Genomic DNA, 20,225 nt, shown 5'->3' on the forward strand with positions numbered 1-20,225 from the left:
ATCAGATATTTCTCTTAGAAAAATTTACGAGGGGTAGTTTATTCTTGGAGGTGACTTTTTCTCGACGATTTTCTCAGAAAAGACCCTGGCGATTTTTGTACACACTTCATAAATAAATATTTGACCTTACAACATGGTATAAGTCAATTGACCTGAAAAATATATGAGTAGTAGTTTATTCTTGGACTTGAATTTATTCCCAGTGAGTTTCTCAAACACGACCAGTTGGCAACCCTGTATCTCGACAACGAAGCTGAATTCGAAAACTGCAAGAGGACCATTTGTCTCCTTTTGATGTCACGAATCACCTCCCGAAGTTTGTGGACATCTTACAGGTTCACCCTTAATGAAGCTTCTTTTCGAAAAGTTAACTATTAACTTTAGGCATTGTTTATCTTTTTTTTTAAATCACAAATGTCGTTATTAATTTTAAGGCAGAGAACTACTTCTGAGAGAATAGATCTTGAAAAATAATTTTAAAACTTAGACTTTTGTTTTCGAGACATTCCAGACAAGACGAGACATTTTACAAGCTATCTCGTGTCCAAAACATTTGCCTCGTATTATCTTGGATGTCACAAAGCGCGTCTTGTCTCTTTCTCGAGACATGTCTTATCTCGTGCGCATTCGTTAACACTTGGGAAGGATTATCTTTCTACTCAAAGCATTGTTTTTATAATGGTTGCATATTTATGATAATTACTGTCCACATAAATTACAGTCCTTTCAGTTGAATTAATTTTTATTATTATTATTATTATTTAAATTGCAATATCTAGTTTAACGTTGGACGATTATGCACCTACGCTAAGGGAGAATGATGATGAATGAAATGGTGAAATGAAGAAAGTGGGAGGAAAATGGAAAATCTCAAGAAAACACATACCCATGCACACGGTATTTGTCCACCTAAAATTTCACTTGGCACGAAGTGGAATCGAGCCACGGACCCCCTGCACCAAAGGTCCCTGCAATGCTTTATTATTATTATTATTATTATTATTATTATTATTATTATTATTATTATTATTATTATTAATTTTATTATTATTATTATTATTAATTTTATTATATAATAATAATAATAATAATAATAATAATAATAATAATAATAATAATAATAATTGAAGCGAGCTTAACGAGTTTCAACCGTACGACTCAACCAACGTTTGGGTGCCTGTTCGTTCGTCTGCTCCTCTCATAAAAGACATTTCATTTTAATGAAACTAGTAAGTGCCTTCTTTTAGCTCTGCGAAGTAACTATTGCTTGGAATATGAATCTGCAAAACATAAGAGGTAAAATTAACCAAATGGTGCAAGTTTCCACTTATATATACAAAACAATTTTGCAATATCAACTACGTGAATCATGTCCCATAAAGAAGCCGAAACCCCTACACCGAAGAGCCCTCCGAGATTTGATCATTGTCCACACGGACTGAAATTGTCATTTGAAGCCAAGACTTTAATATGAAGCCAATAATTTCTTTAAAATAGACGGAAAATTCGGAAGTTATAAGCATTTTCATATTTTTGCCTTTTCCCATAAGGGAGCCGTAGCCCCCTATACTGAAGACCCCCCCGGAGATTTGATCATTGTCCACTCGGACTGAGTTTGTCATTTGGAACCAACACTTTAATACGAAACAAAATATTTCTTTAAAATAGACGAAAAATTCGAAAGTTATAAACATGTTAATAATTTTGCCTTTTCTCATAAGGGGGCCGTATTAGCCTACACTGAAGAGCCCCACGAGATTTGATCATTGACCACTTGGACTGAAATTCTCATTTGAAACCAAAACTTTAATATGAATCCAAAAATTAAACTTTTACATCAATTTAAACTGACTGGGTTCCAGTTCCCCCCACTATTATTTAGTTTAGTTAACTGGTAATTTGTGACAGCTTCACATCATCAAAAGAATGTTTCACTTCCCCTCCCCTCACCCAGGAGTTCGTGCTGGATCCACCACTGGAATCAATAGACACTCTTCCTATTCTTTTTGTCATCCTTGATTGTGTAGGGGCTCCCTCGTACAAATAAAGAAGCGGTAATATTACAATCAAGGGGCGCTATATATTAGGTATTTTTTTAGTTACCTACCCCTAACCGCACAGGGCCATCTTTCGTAGAATAAAAAATATTACGTGATATTCCAATCATGAAAGGGGAGAGGATGCTGTAAATATATTTCTTATTCATTTTGTCTGTCCTGCTTATCAAAAATTACTTTCTGTTGGAAGGCTACTGAAATGAGAGGGGCAAAATAAAAAGTCGTACCCCCTCCTACATGGTTGCTCAAATAAGTACTAAAGAAAGCATTTTAAACTAAGATATTTAAGATTTAAACTAGGAAACTAAGATATCCTACATTATGTAAGGATGGCATATTCAGGATTATTATTATTATTATTATTATTATTATTATTATTTGAATGTTTTTGGAGCACCGAAATTTTGTGAGACGAACAATGACATGTAGAGGTTTAAGATGGGTGGTCATAGAGGAGGAAAAACCAGGTTTTTTCTCTGTCTGACTCTCTAACGTTAAGATTATGTGCTGAAGGTAAGAAGCATCATCATTCTACAATAGGTTGCTTTTACGTAGAATATCAATTACTTGAGTTCTCCTCCTTCGGTCTACTTACCTTATGTAGTAAATTCAAAACAATTTCAATTCAATACAAATACATTGTAAAACTTTTCCGTAATTAAACATCTAGGGAAAATTAAACATTTAATAGGGAAATCTGTTATCAAAATATCCAAACACGTAGATAGAAGACTATCTAGTGAGAAATATTGTGAAACTTTATAAAATTCTCCAAATTAGAATTAACATTTACTGGGAAACATTCGTTATGCGCCAGCGAGCATATGGTGAGCAGTGAGCACAGGGGAAATAATTACGAAACTGTTTGCAAACAAAATTAGGGACGCTAATGCAAGTGCGACAACAGCATTTTTTCTTTTTTTGGTATCGTCATGAGTTTTACACATACGTTACAATTTGATTCTTTCCCAAATAAAAAAATTAAAAAAATAACCGTAGTGTAGTGATAAAAATGATAACGGCACTTCCACAGGTTCGAACCCGCTACCTTCAGCATACAGACTCGTTGCTTTAACTAACTGAGCTATTTGTTTTTTTACGTGAACTGAGCCTGTTCCGGTAAAGACGATATTTCATTACGATCGTCCTACCAATTCGTCCTTTTCCATAGATAATTTCCACTATTTGCTCTATCTTTATGTTAATACTTAGCATATATTCATATATTTGGAGTTTGCAGATAATGCATATAATAAGACATACTAGAAATATTCGTTAAAAGTTTAGTTTGTAGATTTAATCCACATTTCTCTCAATGACATAGATGTCGCTGCTTCGTGTTGAAATGCAGAATTCCCTCGTGTTCTTGAAAATTTCCCACTTTAGCAGAGTTGGTAATTCTCGAGATTTCTGTCGATTTAATTTTTTTTTGCTTCTAATTTCTTTATTTTAAGCTAATATCTAACACAAATATTAAAAACGGGTTTGTTATTAACCTGTCCTGCTGGGGAAACCTTCCGAAATTTCGAACATATAAAGAAAACGGAGATATTTTCAAAAAACTTCAAAATAAAGAGACGCGTCATTTATTTTGCTCATGGTAGTACAGCTGCATGTTTAACAGCTAATAAGAAACATGTTATGTAACTGCCTGAACATGTGTTGTATAAACCCTTTCCAGACTTCCGAAACATTCCCGTTACTTGGATGTTCTTAACGTTAACATGTTTGAAATAAACAAGCACTGTACAGTCACTCAAACCTTGGTTGTACACTATGTGTTTAGTAGCCTGTACACAGGTATGTTACATGTTGCAGGTACAGCGAATGTTCCTGTGAAGAATACATGCAATTTGACAGAAAAGTACATCTGGATTGATGTCTGTTTTACATTGACTATACATTGGCTGTACAAAGCTACTGCTAACAACAATGTACAGGTGATGTACAGCTACACGGTTAACACCCAACAAGGAATAGTTAAACATGTGTTGTACAAGCAATTTCCAGACTACCGAAAAATTCCTTACAGAGAAGCAGATTTTAATGTTAACATTGAACGTACCCGCTTCGCTTCGTCAGACCAACAATTCATGAAATACCGCGCCTCCTCCCTCCCCCATGTCGATGGGGCTAAACTTTGATTTGAATGGCTTCTGGATTAGTACTAATCATCTCAGCGATCCCAACAACTATGTATTTGATACTTATCTTGGTAAATTTGAATATTTTATTACCCCTCCCTTAATGTCGATGGGGGCTGAACTTGGATTGAACGACTTCGTAATTGTCATTGTTCATCTCAGCGACCCTGAAAACTATAGATTCAACACAAATATTGACTGTTTTAGGTTATTTTACATATAACGCATTATCAATTCTCCATATAGAATATAGAAAATATCCCCTCCCCTCCCTAAAAGAGTGAATTTTCGAAAACACTAGGGGACATATCTCTTTATTTTTAATTACGAGCTAATATACCCAATTCCAGCTTAATAAGTTGAATAGCTCGTGAGATACTAATCCTTCGTTAAGAAAAAATATCACCACTGCTCTCCCTTAGGGTACGTATTATAATCAAAGTGAATATTAAATCCCCTGTATAACCCAGATTGGGCCTAACTGTATGCCAAAAATTATTTCATTCGGCCTTATCGTTTGGCCGTGATGAGATGACAAATATCGTAACTTTTAATTTTACTAGCCTTCGGCTAGCTGGAGGCTTCCAACACAGACAATGGCACAGACAGGATTTCATTTCGAGGAGAGCCGGGGGTCTTCTCCCGGAAAAATTTTGACTGAAAACGCGATTTTAGGCTTTATTTTAGCAACTTTTAAAAATTTCGGGGTGTTCAGATCCCTGGATCCTCCCTAGCTACGCCACTTCCCCCAGACGCCCGTAATGGCTCGGCCTACGGCCTCGCACCTCATAAACCTGTAAATATACCGAATTTCAGTTCAAATACCAAGTGTCATGTCTCTTACTTTCCAGAATTCCGAGCTATACCGAATTTCAGTTCAAGTAACAGGGGGCAAACCCACTGCTTTTGCTTGTAGCTCGGCCTACGACCTCGCACCTCATGAAGCTGCAACCATACCGAATTTAAGTTGAAATACCAAGTTTCATGACTCTGTTCCCAGATCCCAAGGTATAAACATTTTATTTTAATAATTGTATTCCTCCACACATTTTTCTTCCCGCCCTTTTCTTTCCTTCTAGGTTACATATAGATATAAAAACAGAAATACAGATCTATATTTTAAATAAGAAGTTCAAATACCAAATTTCATGTTTCTAACCTTCAGAGATTCCGAAATATCGACGTCTTATTACAATAATTGCAATCTCCACACCTTTTTTCCCGACCTCTTTTCTTCCCCTTTTTACTAAAATATTTTTAAAAAAACGCTAAAGCATGTGTCAAAATTTCAAATGAGAAATCCAAATACCAAATTTCAAGTCATTAACCGTAAGGGATTCGGAGATACGGCCATCTTTTAAAAATTCTTCCCATCCCATTTTCCCTCTTCCCCGTTGAATTTCCAAAAATTCTTCCTTACTGGTATCCTACATCACATATCTTATGTACTGTCCAAATTTCAAGTTTCTAGCTTAAGTGATTTGACCCATGCGTTAATCAATCAGTTAGTCAGTCACTCTGAACTTTGTCTTTTGTATATTGAGATATGTGTATGTGTTTAAGTCATAGGCGTAACTAGAGGGGGCAATGTTGTCCCCCAGAATACCTTACAATACTATATGATCACTGAAAAATTCTTTCAATTCTCAGAAGTATGGGCCATGCCCCCCTCAGCTAAATATTCTAGTAATGTTAATGGCTTAAGCCTCCCCTTCGATGAGTTTCTGGCTACGCCACTGATATACAAAGCATGTTCGTGTAAAGGAAACATGGATCTTTATAGTAGCTTGTATGTCTTTCATGTTGGTAATATTTGTCTACAAACTGGAGTTGCTAACTGTGAAGGCTATGTTAACTGTGAAGTACAGCCAGAATACATGCACAGGTCTAATGATTTGAAAATATCCTCACAAGATGTCAGCAAAAATGTGAACGGAATTACGTAATTTTCTTTATTTAATTCTAACGGCATATAAAATAAAATGATGAAACATAAAATCATAGAAGTAAACGAGCATGCAATGCACACGTATCCTGTACAGGTATTGTACACGTTGCCTGTTCAGTGCATGTAAAAAGTAAATCAACATGCAATACACAAGTAACCTGTACAAGCATTATACACATTGCCTGTTCAGTGCATGTAAAAAATTTAAAAAATAATAATCATGCAATGTACATGTATCTATACAGGCAAAGTACAAACACTTCACAGTTATTGTGTTGGGTACTCTAAATGGGTGTTGGGTGTTCTTAATAGGTGCTGCATACCTGAAAAGCACTTGTATTTCGCCTTATACATGCAATGTACATGTACTGTTTCTTTCTCTGGGCATGTGCATGTATACGAATTTGTGTTTGTGATCCTGAAAACAGCATGTTCCTCACCTGTAAATAAACTGTTTCTTTCTCTGAACATATACTGTACATTGCATGTACAGGTTTCTTGAATGTGCTTGACGCCTGTAAATGCATGTTCTCTGCGTCTATACAGGCACTGTACAGATGAAAAGTCGTGTTCCATTTTCAGGCACATGTTTGACATTAACTGTACAGGTGCCTGTTTTTTTCGTATGGGTATGCAAAGATATAACATGGGAGAGATCTCTCGGGACAGAACTTTTGCTTTCACTCCTCCATAGTTTTATTTAAAAGAGAATTAACCCTAATTAGTATCAGTTGGATGTTATCCTGTAAGTTCTAGTAAACAACAGATCTCTTGTTTGTATTTTACATTGAATCTAGACCAATTTGTAGTTTAAAATCTTTTTAGTAATACTTCCAATTAGATGTCTTTTTTGTTATATTTTGTCATCATCATCTTGTTCTACTTGTATTTTAAGGTGCAGAATAGAATTCGTTTTACCTGTAATACTTATTCTGCCATAGGCAAGATATTTTCTTGGCAAAACGGTTAATACAAATACCAACAACAAAATTATTAACGAAGCAACAACGACTAAAATGGTATACTACGTGGAACATTACAGGCTTACTGAGAACGTCAGTGTCATTTGTCTCAGTCATGAAATTGTCATAGTATCCTGTCAAATATACTTTAGGTAGTTCATATGAATTGAGCAGTGTCATTTCCATGCCCCTCTAAGTCCCCGCAAACGGATTATAAATCTCGTAATCGGAAGCAAAATATGTACTCAGATCATATTATAGTAGTACGGCAGAAAATGGAACTTACTTCTTTCTGTTAAGTGAAAATTGTTAATATGTAGTTATCGCTCTCTTAAGATCTTAAGATACGAATTTTTAAGCATAAAATTTTACTCTTAATCGTTAAAAGAAATACGTTGGTCTAATTCACATTCGGTTTCAGTGGAGCCACAAACTAAATGTGCCTAAACAAGTTGCAGAAGTGTTTAACGATCTTTTTGTTATGTTTCTGCTTCGTCCATATTATTTCATACGTCTTTTGCTTCACCGTCAGCAATTTGGCACAATCCTTTCGAATGATCGTAGTACATTTTTAAGACCAGTTATAGATCATGTAATAGCTACCTCTTGATTCATTATTATTATTTATTTACTTATTTTTAAAATATAGATTTGTATCATAGCTCTTCATAAAAAAGAAATAAAAGAACTGCCAACCAATTTCTATCATTCCTGTATTTGCATTTTTTTAAACATTACAATCGAATTATCTTCTGTTTCTACGAAACACCCAACTTCAAAATGGTTTTCTTGTATCCAAACTCACGGATGCTACAGTGTGTAGTTTCTTGTGAAAGTTTCCTAACGCATTAATTGCTAAGGAATGTAGTAAATTTATTCACTGATTTTTCTAAAACATTTGAGAAGGTGAATCTGAGTTGTTATTAAAGAACTTGATGAGTACGGCATACGAGATTTAGGATAGAACATTATGTTTCCTAAAGTTGAAGAGGAACTCAAGACTTAAATGCCACGTAAGAACTACAAAAGAAAGGGATTTAACATACATATTTGATTTCGTTTCCATGTAATCTGTAATGTTTGTAATTTGTTAATAGTGTGATAATCATAGAATGTCTATAGATTTGATTAACCATTGTAAGGGGTGGTATACTGCAGATTTGGTAATCACTGAATGTCTGTACGTGACAGAGGAGAAAAAAGTAAGGCTTTATCATATTTCATTATGTTCAATAATAATACATTCGCCAATTTTGAAGCTTCAAATAATTCTACAGCTGGATATGAAGGCGAATTCTAAACAAAAATACACTAAAAGTTCACTCTTTTCTGCCCACATGTTTTCCTATAGCAAAACTAACATTATAAAGTGACTTTTCTATATGTTGTTCCAGCAACGTCATTTATCGCAAATTCTACCTCAAAATAACTGTCTGGAGAGACTGAAGAAAGCAAGAAAGAAGAAAAAAAAAAATCGGAATAACACGTTAGCTAATTATAACATTTAAAATTCAACACTTCCTAATTAAAATGTTAAAACACCATTGCTAAGATCAAATTCCCTCTTTCAAATTTTTGTACAAGGAAACACTGAAATTCTGTCCAATAAAAACCATGCAACTCATTCCTATATGCAAATAATTACCATTTCTAAGAAGCAACTGAGCTAAGTCTGCCTGTCCTGTTCTGGCTGCAACAATAAGAGGCGGATCTCCGTTGTCATCTCGAAGATTAACTATAGACCCAGCTTCAAGCAGAAGTTCCGCCATAGGTACGTGACGATGCAAAATTGCGTAATGAAGCAAATGGTGAGACTGTGTGAGTTTGGCACCAGCACTTAATAACAACTGCACAAGAGAAACTTTCTTCTCCCATACCGCTTCACAGAGAGGAGTATAGCCTACAATAAAAGAAAAGTACATTGCTACAGAAATAATACAGCACAAAAGAATAGTTTACGACAAACGCTTATTTTCGGAATACACACTCGCGAAGGAAATCGTTGTACATTTGTTCTGAATTTTTACTAATGGATGGTATAGAAAGCATATTTAATACTCAAAACGATGAAGACACCTTACCTTAACATCCTTGTATTACTATTATTATTTAACAAAAGCTGTTTTAAAGTTTCCCTTGACCCTTCCTCTGTCTGTATTCCAGCGCTGCACTCTCCAACTCACGACCTTCTAGAGAGATTTTTCACTCTGGAAAATCCCATATCTCCAATAAATTACTACTTAAATTTCATATTTTACCATTTCATTTCACACTTCCACGTCATGGAGGATAAGTGTTAAAATGTTCCTTTAAAAAACTGTTCCTACGTAGAAAAGTGTATCAAATATTTGTGCACTGGAAATATGTTCCAATTAAGCTGGTAAGTACTAAATTGTAGGAATACGCTTCACACACGATTAAATACGAGAATATTGTTTTAATATGGATGTAAACATCATAGCATTAACAATCACTTGTTTCTTCTCAAAACCTTTGGCCAGTACTGTCGCAGCTATTGCAGACATCAGTTTTTAAATCCCTATACAATCAGTTTTATACATACGAAAGGAATATTTAAATCAAGGTTCACTTATGTCCTTGTTCTAAACATCAAATTAATACAAAATGAATTGTCTTTCCCAATAGAATAGGTAATCAGACTCGTACTGCTGGATTCAATAATCGAAAACTACTTCATAGAAACTAATTGGAAATGTAAAATGAAATTGTAGAGGCTACCGCTACCCTGCAAAATTAAGATCTTCCAGATTAGTTAGTAGCTGAGTTCCTGTTTCAGATTGTGACTTTGCCGCTCGAGTTATAATTTATGGTTTGCAGAGTCTTTTGTTGCAATGACAAGAAGAACTTTGGTTCGTTACTAAACTCTTTTGTGTGGGTGCCAGCCCGCCACAGAACAACAGTAATGAAAAAAATCTTTCTCAAACAGGAACACAAATGCTTAAAACATTTGGTATTTTAAATACAGGCGTTAGGAATTTTGATTAAAATTGATTGAACTTTATTGATATATATTGTATGTCAAAATATCCTAGAAAAAAAGATTAAAATTGTTTTCCGAAATAATCAAGCATAGGAACACGTACTGTAAAGATAAAAGATTACTTCACAAAGCAAACAAATAGCAGTCAACAATTCAAAAGTACTGTTTAAATACATGCTAAATAAGAAAATGAAAATTCAACGTTAACAAGTGCAGAATGGAGGCGGAAACTGAACACGGGTCTCTGGCTCAAACCACCACCCATGCAATGCTCTCTCTCTGAACAGCACATACCCTTCACTTACTTCTGCTAATGGATTGTATCGCAATTTCTACTGCGTTTGGATTCGGAATTTACATTATGGCATATATGGTGTAAAGAAAATCGGAAGATTCCTGAAATCTTCTTATATAGTAAACAAGGAATATTGGGTGTTTACTACTTTATCCTCACAGAGTTTCTTTTATTTCTCTTTATTCACAATTTCCTTAGTACATCTCTTTTTACTTCCGATGATATTGGCTGAAAAAATATTTCACTGCTAAGAACTAGACAGTTTTTTTTTTCGTTAGTAGGAGAAACATTTCAGATACTTTAGTTATTCTTCCATCGTTTTCATACTCATTATCAGCGTTTAGTATGTAGTTTGTTCCTGTTTTCATTTGAAGCATATCTGAGCTACGAGCAATTGGTGGTTCCAACAGGTTCTGTAACAAGCATTTGACAATTTTAAAGATTAATTCCATGTTTGCTTTATATAAAGATGATGCAAAAATGAAATGAAATTTCTAGTTTAACTTCCCACGATTATGCTCTTTACACTAAAGGAAACAGATGATTGTTAAAAGTGAATAATTATGAAAGAATTGGTAGAGTAAAATTAAGGTGGAAAAAATGATTTTTAAAAAATCATTTTTGTTGATATTTTTATTTAAATCGTTTTTTTTTTTTATTATTTAAATCAAATCTTTCTTTTTGTATAATACAAGTCGCGAATTGAAGAAAATACACTTGGAATTAGTATTAAATGTTACTTCTGCCGTTTAAATGAAAGTATTGGGGTTGAAGTTTGAATTAATCCCCAATCGTTAACCTAAATCAATCCCAAACAATATTTCGCAAGCATTAAGGATAAAGTACAACAACTTTTATCAACAGACATTTTCTTTTTTCCACGAAAGTTACTGATATTTGGCAGGGGCATATTTTTTTTAAAAAATCAGAACTAGCTTGCAGCACGAAATACATATAAAATACATAAATTTCGCCTCCTAAAGTTATAAAATCTTTATTAAAAAAATCGGAGAGAGGATCGGACCCCTCTAAATACGTCGATATTATTTGGGAACAAACAAACAGACGTGCACACAAAAGAATTTTCGTCTTAAATGTCAAATAGTGATTTCCTCGTTATAATAGTTAACGATTACGTTATGTCACAAAAAGAAGAAAGCAAAATTCCTCCATCACTTGTTCAAAACGGGATTTTCCCTAATTATCCTCTGCATGACACTCGTTTTCATACTGTGCTGTATATACATTTGAGTCTCATTGTATTATAATTATTATCTTCCATAATCGAAATAAGAGAAGAGAAACGGGATTTTACTTATTTTCACTTTAAATTATTTCGGAATTTGATTTAAATCAACGATTTTTATTTAAAAAATCAAGTGATTTTAATCTTGATTTAAATCAATCCACGCTGAGTAAAATTCACGAACATTGTTGTCCATCATAGATTCACCTTGGCTTGGAATTGAACCATTGACCAATCGTACCAGAATCAGCGCTCTGCCATTCAGCCATTGTGCCTCCATAACGGAGATGTGAAAATGCAATGTCAAAAGAAAACAAAATTTTGAGGTGATTGGTTGGGCAGAATTCAACGTTCCTTTTCAACAAAATGGCTAGTGTGAGATGTAAAATTTAAGGTTAGCAATAGATCCCAAAACAAATCAAATCCAGGATGATGCGTATTATAATCATTCATTTGTACAAGAGTACTGCAAAATACAACAAAATTTAGAACATTTATATTATCTATTCACTTACTGAGATACAGAGGTGAACAACTGAAACACAATCAAAAAACTTTGACAAACGGAGTAAGAGACGTTTTGAGAAAATCTTAAGGAAATTCATATCTAAAAATCTGCGCTACCTTTTGAGAAGCCGTCAGGTGCCAATAGTTGACAACTGAGATGGTTAGCTTTAAGCTTGAGAATTTTCGGAATTACTAAAGCTCCCCACTGATAAAAGGTGCCGATATGGCTAATGGTTTTACCAAAACAGACACGGAAAACAAATACATACAACCACATCCTGAATTCCTGTACATGCTTTTTCTTATCCCATCTTGCTTCAACACCCCTTTATCAGGGTAGTGTTCTGGCCATTGACCTCCAAGAACAAATCGTGGAAATCCATGCTTCTTTGTCTTCAGTCACAAATACAGAACATCTTATATGGGAATACGAAAGAGTTAAGAAAATTAACAAAACGGTATTTTGCGTAGCCCAGATACGCAGATAAATTTATCATTATCATCATAGGTTAAACATTACTTCAATGCGGCCAACTTACAGAGTAATAAGTAACGAATATCTTATGGAAAAATGAGATAAGCAGGTGGCCAACTTACAGAGGTGGTCAAATTGACAGGTTTTACTGTAATAAGTAACAGCAATTTAAAATTTTCCCTTATTTTACAGAGAATTTTCATTTTGGTAAACAAACAGTTTCAATTTGGAATCCTAAAAACTGTATACTAATTTCAACTTCGTGTTTCAGAAGCTTCCCAATTTGTATTGTAGAGCAATAACTTCCTTGTTACTTATATATCTTGTAAACTACAAATTATAAAATAAACAAACAAACGAACAAATAAATAAATAAATAAATAAATAAATAAATAAAATGAAGATCTTAACATAAGAAGTTATACAAACCATGTATTTCTTCAATATTAGTTTTGGCACCATTTTGTATCAATAATTCCACAACATCCTCATGTCCTCGAGATACAGCTACCATCAATGGCGTTCTGTCTGCTGCATCAAGTGAATCCACCTTGGCCCCTGCATCTAGAAGAACTTTCACAGTATCAATGAGACCTCGGGAAGCAGCAATATGAAGTGCTGAAGTCTTGTCTGTTGTTTTTCTATTCACTTTAGCCCCTGCTTCAAGGAGCAATTTTACAACTTCTGTGTGATCCCTGGAAGCCGCTAAATGTAGTGGCGTCACACTATCAGAATCACCATTATCTACCCGACAACCTAAATTAAAAGAAAAGTGTCTTTTACAAACACTTCTAAAGAAAAATATTGAATCTGAATATAGGAAAACGAAATTCGGAAAAAACAGTTATTTTTATGCATACCTGACGTGAAAAAATATTTATCCAAAGTTATTAATAATCAGTCTACACACAAATTTATACCATTATACGCAAATAAATATAGCTCTATCATTACTATGGTCTTTCCATTTCTTTCTTTCTTTTTCTTTTAATAATGTATAAACATATATGAATTTGAAATGCAAATATTGGGAACTAAACAAAATAAAATCTTAACTTGGTCACTCCACAACCAAGTTTATATATTCTAAGCAATATTCTATGCTCATCCTCAAGACAAAGGCAAGATAAAATTACATTATAGATGCATTCAAGGATATAAGTAAGGGATTCAAAATAATAGCCCATGTAAATACAAATTGTTCAGCGTAAATAATACGTATGTTCAGATAAATAACAATGTGTTGGTAATAATGAGTTGATGTAAGTAGAAAATAGTTGCTAGAAATAGCACATACCTCGTTTGTAAGAAGTTATTTTCTGTGATAAAAGTTGTTTTCAGTAGTTAGGAAGAATTGTATAATGTGGGATTGGAGGTAGTTCCATCCAATTCATGTTTTCTATGGACTTCCGTGGTCAGATGTTGATGTAACTTCGTATTTAGATGTGTGTGTGTATCTTTGTGACCAGAGGATCTCCAAGTAAGGACCCATAAAACTTATAAATAAACGTAAATATAGAAATGATCAGGGAGTTCTGACTATTATCCTTGAATATATATAGTACGTTTGGTGAGAACAACATTTATATACTACAGTCAGTGATTAATCCTAATCCGTACAGGGTACAGAAGCACTTTAGTTTTCAACACAGTAAGATTCTTCTTCTTCTAGATGAAGACCAGTTATTTGCACTAACGTATCGATCACTTGAGCCAAATGCCCATCAGACAATTACATTGATTAATGAATGGCACCTTTCCTATATCATTGTTAAGTTTTGGACATTCTGTTTTAATAATAATAATAATAATAAGTTTCTACTTCTACATGTGTACACATAGGTTTGGTATTGGAAATCTCTCAAGCCATTCAGAAGAACCAATAACACTTGTCAGCATGGGTTCGATTGTCTCGAAGGTAATAGCTGTTTCTTAATTTTGACATGGACATTCCGAAAATGAAGACTGTTTCTATCACGTACAGTTTTTGCACAAAACTACAGTATATTACTTTCCTTACTTTAAGAAAAGAAAGTGTTGTTTCAGATATTGTCCATAGATGGCGCCATGTAAACATGTACAAAATACATATACTTTTACGTTACAAATCTTTCATTTCGCAACTGAATGTGAATAAAAATAATATAAACACTTATTTTGTATTGTGTCAACATGCTGTTGTTAAACTACTTTGACTTTGGGTATTTATACGCCTATTTACTTATAAATATCCATAGTAGTATTGAAAATGTGTTGTTTTATATGAGTTATCGTGGTGAAAGCAGGAGCTCTGGCCCGAAACTTCTCACAAGAAAATACCGCAAAGGCAGAATATTGAAAGTCCATTCAAAGCCCTTCACGAGTAGAAAGGTCTTTGAAACATTCTTCATTAAAATCAAATGTTCAATTAACGATTAGGCTATACAGGAAATCTGCATGTAAGATGGCATTCATTAACTGACCAACTTCCTTGATGGTCATCTGGTATTTAAACAAAATGCCAGTAGGTTCGGTACAAGTGAACTGGTCTTTATTCGGAACGTGTGCTTCACACTTGAAAACTTACATTAATTTGGGAGATTAATTTTATACTCAACTATGTCTCTGTTCTGTATTTGTAATGTAGTTTTATGTTTAATTCTCACTTATTTATTTCTTGACATTCTGTCCTTGTCCTGGAGATGAATTCAGAAAATTGTTAGGAATACATACAATAATATTGTTTTATAAGTGACTACGCTAAGATCTGATATTTTAATAAATAAACATGTATAAAAATAGTTTTGGAAATAAGTCGCTTGACATAACTCGTAAGTGATTTCAATGCTTTCCTTATATTTCAGATTATATTGCTACCGATACTTGATTTACAAAACTAATACAGTGAAACCTCTACTAACGGACACCTCTATAAAGCGGACACCTCCCGTAACGGACATATTTTGTAATCCCCAAACACTGTAATAGGATAAAACATATTGGCAAACCTCTCTAAAACGGACACTCTCTAGTACGGACACGGACAGTCTTTTCTGTCCTTTATAGGTATTATTTACCTCCGTATTACGGACACTTTCTCTATAAATAAGTTCAAAAGTATTGTAAAAATATATTTTTAGTAATTCATACATGTGTCACCAAGAAAGCATTGTGACATTTTGTCTCCTCAACTGTCTACTCAGCAATCCAGACGAAGAGTCTCTGTTTAACAACACTCTCATGTCCTTTACTTGCATTCCACTCCCACCCAAGCTGTTTTAGACACAAAAGTGATTGACAGTTGCCCGCCATTTGGAATAACACGTTATTCTACTGTCCTGCTGGAATCTCTAACCAAGCAGAAGACAAGTTCGGTAGTTTTTGCCCGCGGGTACGCGTATTCTCACAAAAAAAGACACTACTGGACTGCAATTAACCCACAAATTAAAGCGACATACTGAAAACGTAAGTGTAAAGTGGAGAGAACTATAACATCTTATTTCCATCTTCTGCCTCGAACACAGAGTATTGGACAGCAGAGGACAACACAGGAACAGTAACATTTTGGTAATATTCGTGAATACATGATTCATCCAAAAATATTGTTACTAATTGCATATTACCTTCTTTACTAATTTACGTAAGAAAATATCAAGACCTCTCTAAGGCGGACACCTCTCTATAGCGGACAATTATTGATTCTCCACGGCTGTCCGCTTTAGAGAGGGTTCACTGTAATTACTAAGCATTATTTCAATGATATTACCAAGGATTATTTTAAAGATGATGGAAGTCAAAATACAATTAATACTATTCCTGATCGAAATTTATTTCAGTTTTTAATTTTAGTTGACTCAACTTAATGTAACCGTTCCGATCCCTCTTTATTCGTAACTTCTTTTTTAAACCACAATATTCCATTATCACAATCAACTCACTGCTAGAATTTTGTGTACTCACTTAAAAAACTATTCCCGCATGTGTTCAAAAGATAATAATTTTCTTAAAATTACTCGCAAACATAGTTCTAGGACCTCAACTATCCTTACCCCTGCCTTTCTTCAAAGATTACAAGTTGAAATTCGATACATCTGATATAACTGTATATTTACAGAAATGACATGGATATCACCAGACCACATGCAAATTCTGCGTTAGATATTGATGTACGGCACAAAAATTCTTTGAAGTATTACCAACATAAGCCTTTCTTTTTGATGCTTACTAATCTCACAACATATTTTTAAAACTCCACATTCTACTTCAACAAAAAGAATATCATTAAAACGTAAAAGAATATTTAGTTACATAACGCTTACATACATATACATAAAAACAATATCTGAAACAGTGAGTTTGCTTCAAATAAAAATTGTAACAGTACATTTAAATAAAAGTTTTATTTTTAAGATATATCATCTTACATTTCTAATAAGGAAAAAATATAAAAACTAAGACGAGAGACATAAAAGGAAAACAGAACAACAAGAATAATAGAAAATTTCATAAAGGTAATCCCACAAGAAAATTATCACGTTCGTGCTTGTGAAGAAGACTGCACAAGAATGAAGAAATGAAATCACTACAGGAAACAGGAAAGCAAATTAGACGCGAAAACCACTGCAAATTATCAAAAGAAAACGAGAGAACAGTCACTTAATCAAGAATAAGGAAAGATAATCTCAACTGTACCTGCAGCAATAAGCAACTTTAGGGCTTCTATATGGCCTTGTTCCGCAGCATAATGCACCGCGCACCTTCCGTACGCATCTTGATGATTCACATCACATCTAGGTGGAAGATTTAGCAGCTCACTTGTTCGTTCTAAGATTCCTGCATACCATTTATACAACGAAGTCCACGCATCATCGCACTCAACTTTTTCTTCCGAATCCTCCGCCTCGTCCACCTCCAAATCCCACTCCAATTTATCCATTCCATCTGGTGTTTTCATATCGTCCATGGGAAAGTGCTGCTGATTACTAACGGGGGATAAAACTTCATCCGCTTCACTGGGAGACATATTGAACACTTCATGATTATTAGGAGGCAGTGACACTTGATCTTCATCTTGACTTATATTGCGATTTTCATCACTCATAATATTCTCATTAGCACCTTCATCATCACCACCTGTGTCTTTATGTACAAAAATAAAATAGCCTAAATTCTTTTCTGGTTTCAGCATTTGATCATCCGCTAAATTATTCACTGGTATATTTAAACTTAAATGCACATCACGCTGACATTCGAAGTCATTTGTCGCACCACAACCAAATTCACTTGCTTCATCCGACCGATTCTGATTCGTATTTCCTACTACACTATCCACATTGTTGAGGTCCAATCGCGCCACCCCACAATACGTGTCGTCTCGCACACACACGTTTTTCTCCCGAGCATGTTCTTGGTCACTTCGCTGCCTGCGAGCTTCTCCCCGTCTTCTCCTGTGATGTTTGTGGTCGTGATTATGTTCTTGTAGTTTCGCATTGGCAGGTGGGAACACATCGCTTGCGTCGAGGAGGACTTGCAATATGGCAGTATTTCCCAGCTGGGCGGCTGTTCCTAAAGGTGTTCTCCCTGATTCGCACACTACATTCACATTGGCTCCTGCAATAAAATGTCCATTTCTTATCTTGAAATGCTCTGATCAATTAGATAAAAACATTGGTAAGATTTCATTAAATATTTTCGATAGGTAGTAAGTGTATTATAGGAGTTCTCTAATGGGTTTACACATTCAACAGAGTGATAACGTCATCATAAGAAAATAAAACATCCTTACATTATAACTAAATGCTAAGTTACATTAAGTTGAGGTGTTTCTTTTTCATCGCATGTATAGTACAATAAACGAATATTAAAAAGGGAGACAGAATATGCACTTAAAAATTGTTCTAATGCAATACAAATCAAGAAAGATCTCTGTATCGTGATCACTCTGTCCAATCCATAAATCAGGTAATCCTTTAGAGATAGGAAATTACAGACCCATTTCGGTTATTTCAGCCCCATCAAAAATACTTGAAAATATATTATACAGAAGAATATATAATCATGTTAAACCGTATATATCTATTAATCAACATGGTTTTTGTCAAGGAAAATCTACTGTAACAAATTTGGTTAACTTTGTTCAATATATATTTAATTCCTTTAATAATGGAAACATGGTTGACACAGTTTATTTGGATTTTTCAAAAGCTTTTGATACTCTGGATCATGATATTCTTCTAAATAAATTGTCTAAATTTGGTTTTTGTGATAATTTTTTAAAACTGATTTCTTCTTATCTGAGTGATCGACAACAATTCGTAACATATAGACATACAAATTCTTACATATATAAGGTAAATTCTGGGGTACCACAAGGTTCTAATTTGGGACCTTTATTCTTTTTATTGTTCATTAATGACTTACCAGATATCTTCAAATACTCCAGGTGTTTGTTATTTGCTGATGATGTCAAATTATTTAAAGAGATAAAAACACTCACTGACTGCAATGAGTTGAATTCTGATTTATCAAGGGCATACAAATGGAGTTTAGACAATAAGTTATATTTTAACTCAAATAAATGCTGTGTCACATCTTTTTCTAGAAAGAGAAAGGCATTATGTTACGATTATCAATTGTCTGGAAAAAGTTTAAAAAGATGTAATGTTGTAAAAGATCTTGGGGTCACATTGGATGATAAATTAAGCTTTGAATTTCATATTAACAAAATGTGTAATGAAGCTTTCAAATTACTTGGATTTATGTTTAGAAATACTCAGGTGATAAAGAATGCATTTGCTTTGACTAATTTATTTAATAGTCTTATAAGAAGTAAGTTAGAATATGCTAGCCTGATATGGTTTCCTTACACTAGAAAGAATATAGAGAAAATTGAACGTGTACAAAATAAGTTTCTACGATTTCTTTATTATAAAAAATACAATAAATCCTCGTATTTTGAAAGGATTTCTTATAAATCTTTACTCGAAGAATTTGCTGTAACTTCGTTATATACCAGAAGAGAAATAAGTCAACATATCTTTTTGTATAAAATTGTTAATGGTGTTATTAATAATCCCGACTTTCTGGGTTCACTTTGTTTTAATGTGAAGAAAGATGTATTGCGTATTAGGTTACCCTTTTATTATGGTATTTCACGCTCTAATTTTCACCAATTTTCACCTGTCATAAGGCTTAGTAAAAAACATAATGAACTGGTACAACGTAACTCAAATATTGATTTTTCTTTACCATTTAAAGTATATGTGTCAAAAATTAAAGAAGTAGTTTAAATTTTACTTGCTGTTAATATTGGATAAAGATTTTATTTTTATTTTTGACACATATCTAGGTAAATTTATTTAAAATTCGCTGGAGTGCAAATAAGAAGCTTTAGTTATAGAAGCAATGTTGAAATGAAATTTATAGTTGCTCATTTGTAATTATAAATTGTAAAAGCAGTATGTATTGTAGAAAAAATGTTTGTACAGTTGTGCATCTTGCAATATTCTTTTTAATTATTGTAGTTAATACTGTAATAGGTGCTTATATGTGACGTCTTCTTTTTCTTTTCTGTTCTTTTTCTCTTGTAATAATATTTTGAAACATATACTT

General features: G+C 33.7%; 1 protein-coding gene across 2 annotated transcripts in view; it reads right to left on the reverse strand.

The window, feature by feature from the left end:
- Positions 1 to 20,225, reverse strand: part of LOC145693254 (uncharacterized) — a 45,811-nt gene that overhangs the window by 11,225 nt on the left and 14,361 nt on the right. For both annotated transcript variants that reach the window (XM_081769085.1, XM_081769087.1), the window contains exons 3-5: positions 17,307 to 18,224; positions 13,065 to 13,391; positions 8,757 to 9,011 (exon numbers count right to left, since the gene is read on the reverse strand). In XM_081769085.1, the coding sequence (XP_081625211.1) occupies positions 8,757 to 9,011; positions 13,065 to 13,391; positions 17,307 to 18,224 (1,500 nt within the window). The remainder of the gene's footprint in view (positions 1 to 8,756; positions 9,012 to 13,064; positions 13,392 to 17,306; positions 18,225 to 20,225) is intronic.

The sequence above is a fragment of the Thermobia domestica genome, chromosome 8 (assembly GCF_964235325.1).
Source record: "Thermobia domestica chromosome 8, izTheDome1.hap1.1, whole genome shotgun sequence".
NCBI lineage: Eukaryota > Metazoa > Arthropoda > Insecta > Zygentoma > Lepismatidae > Thermobia > Thermobia domestica.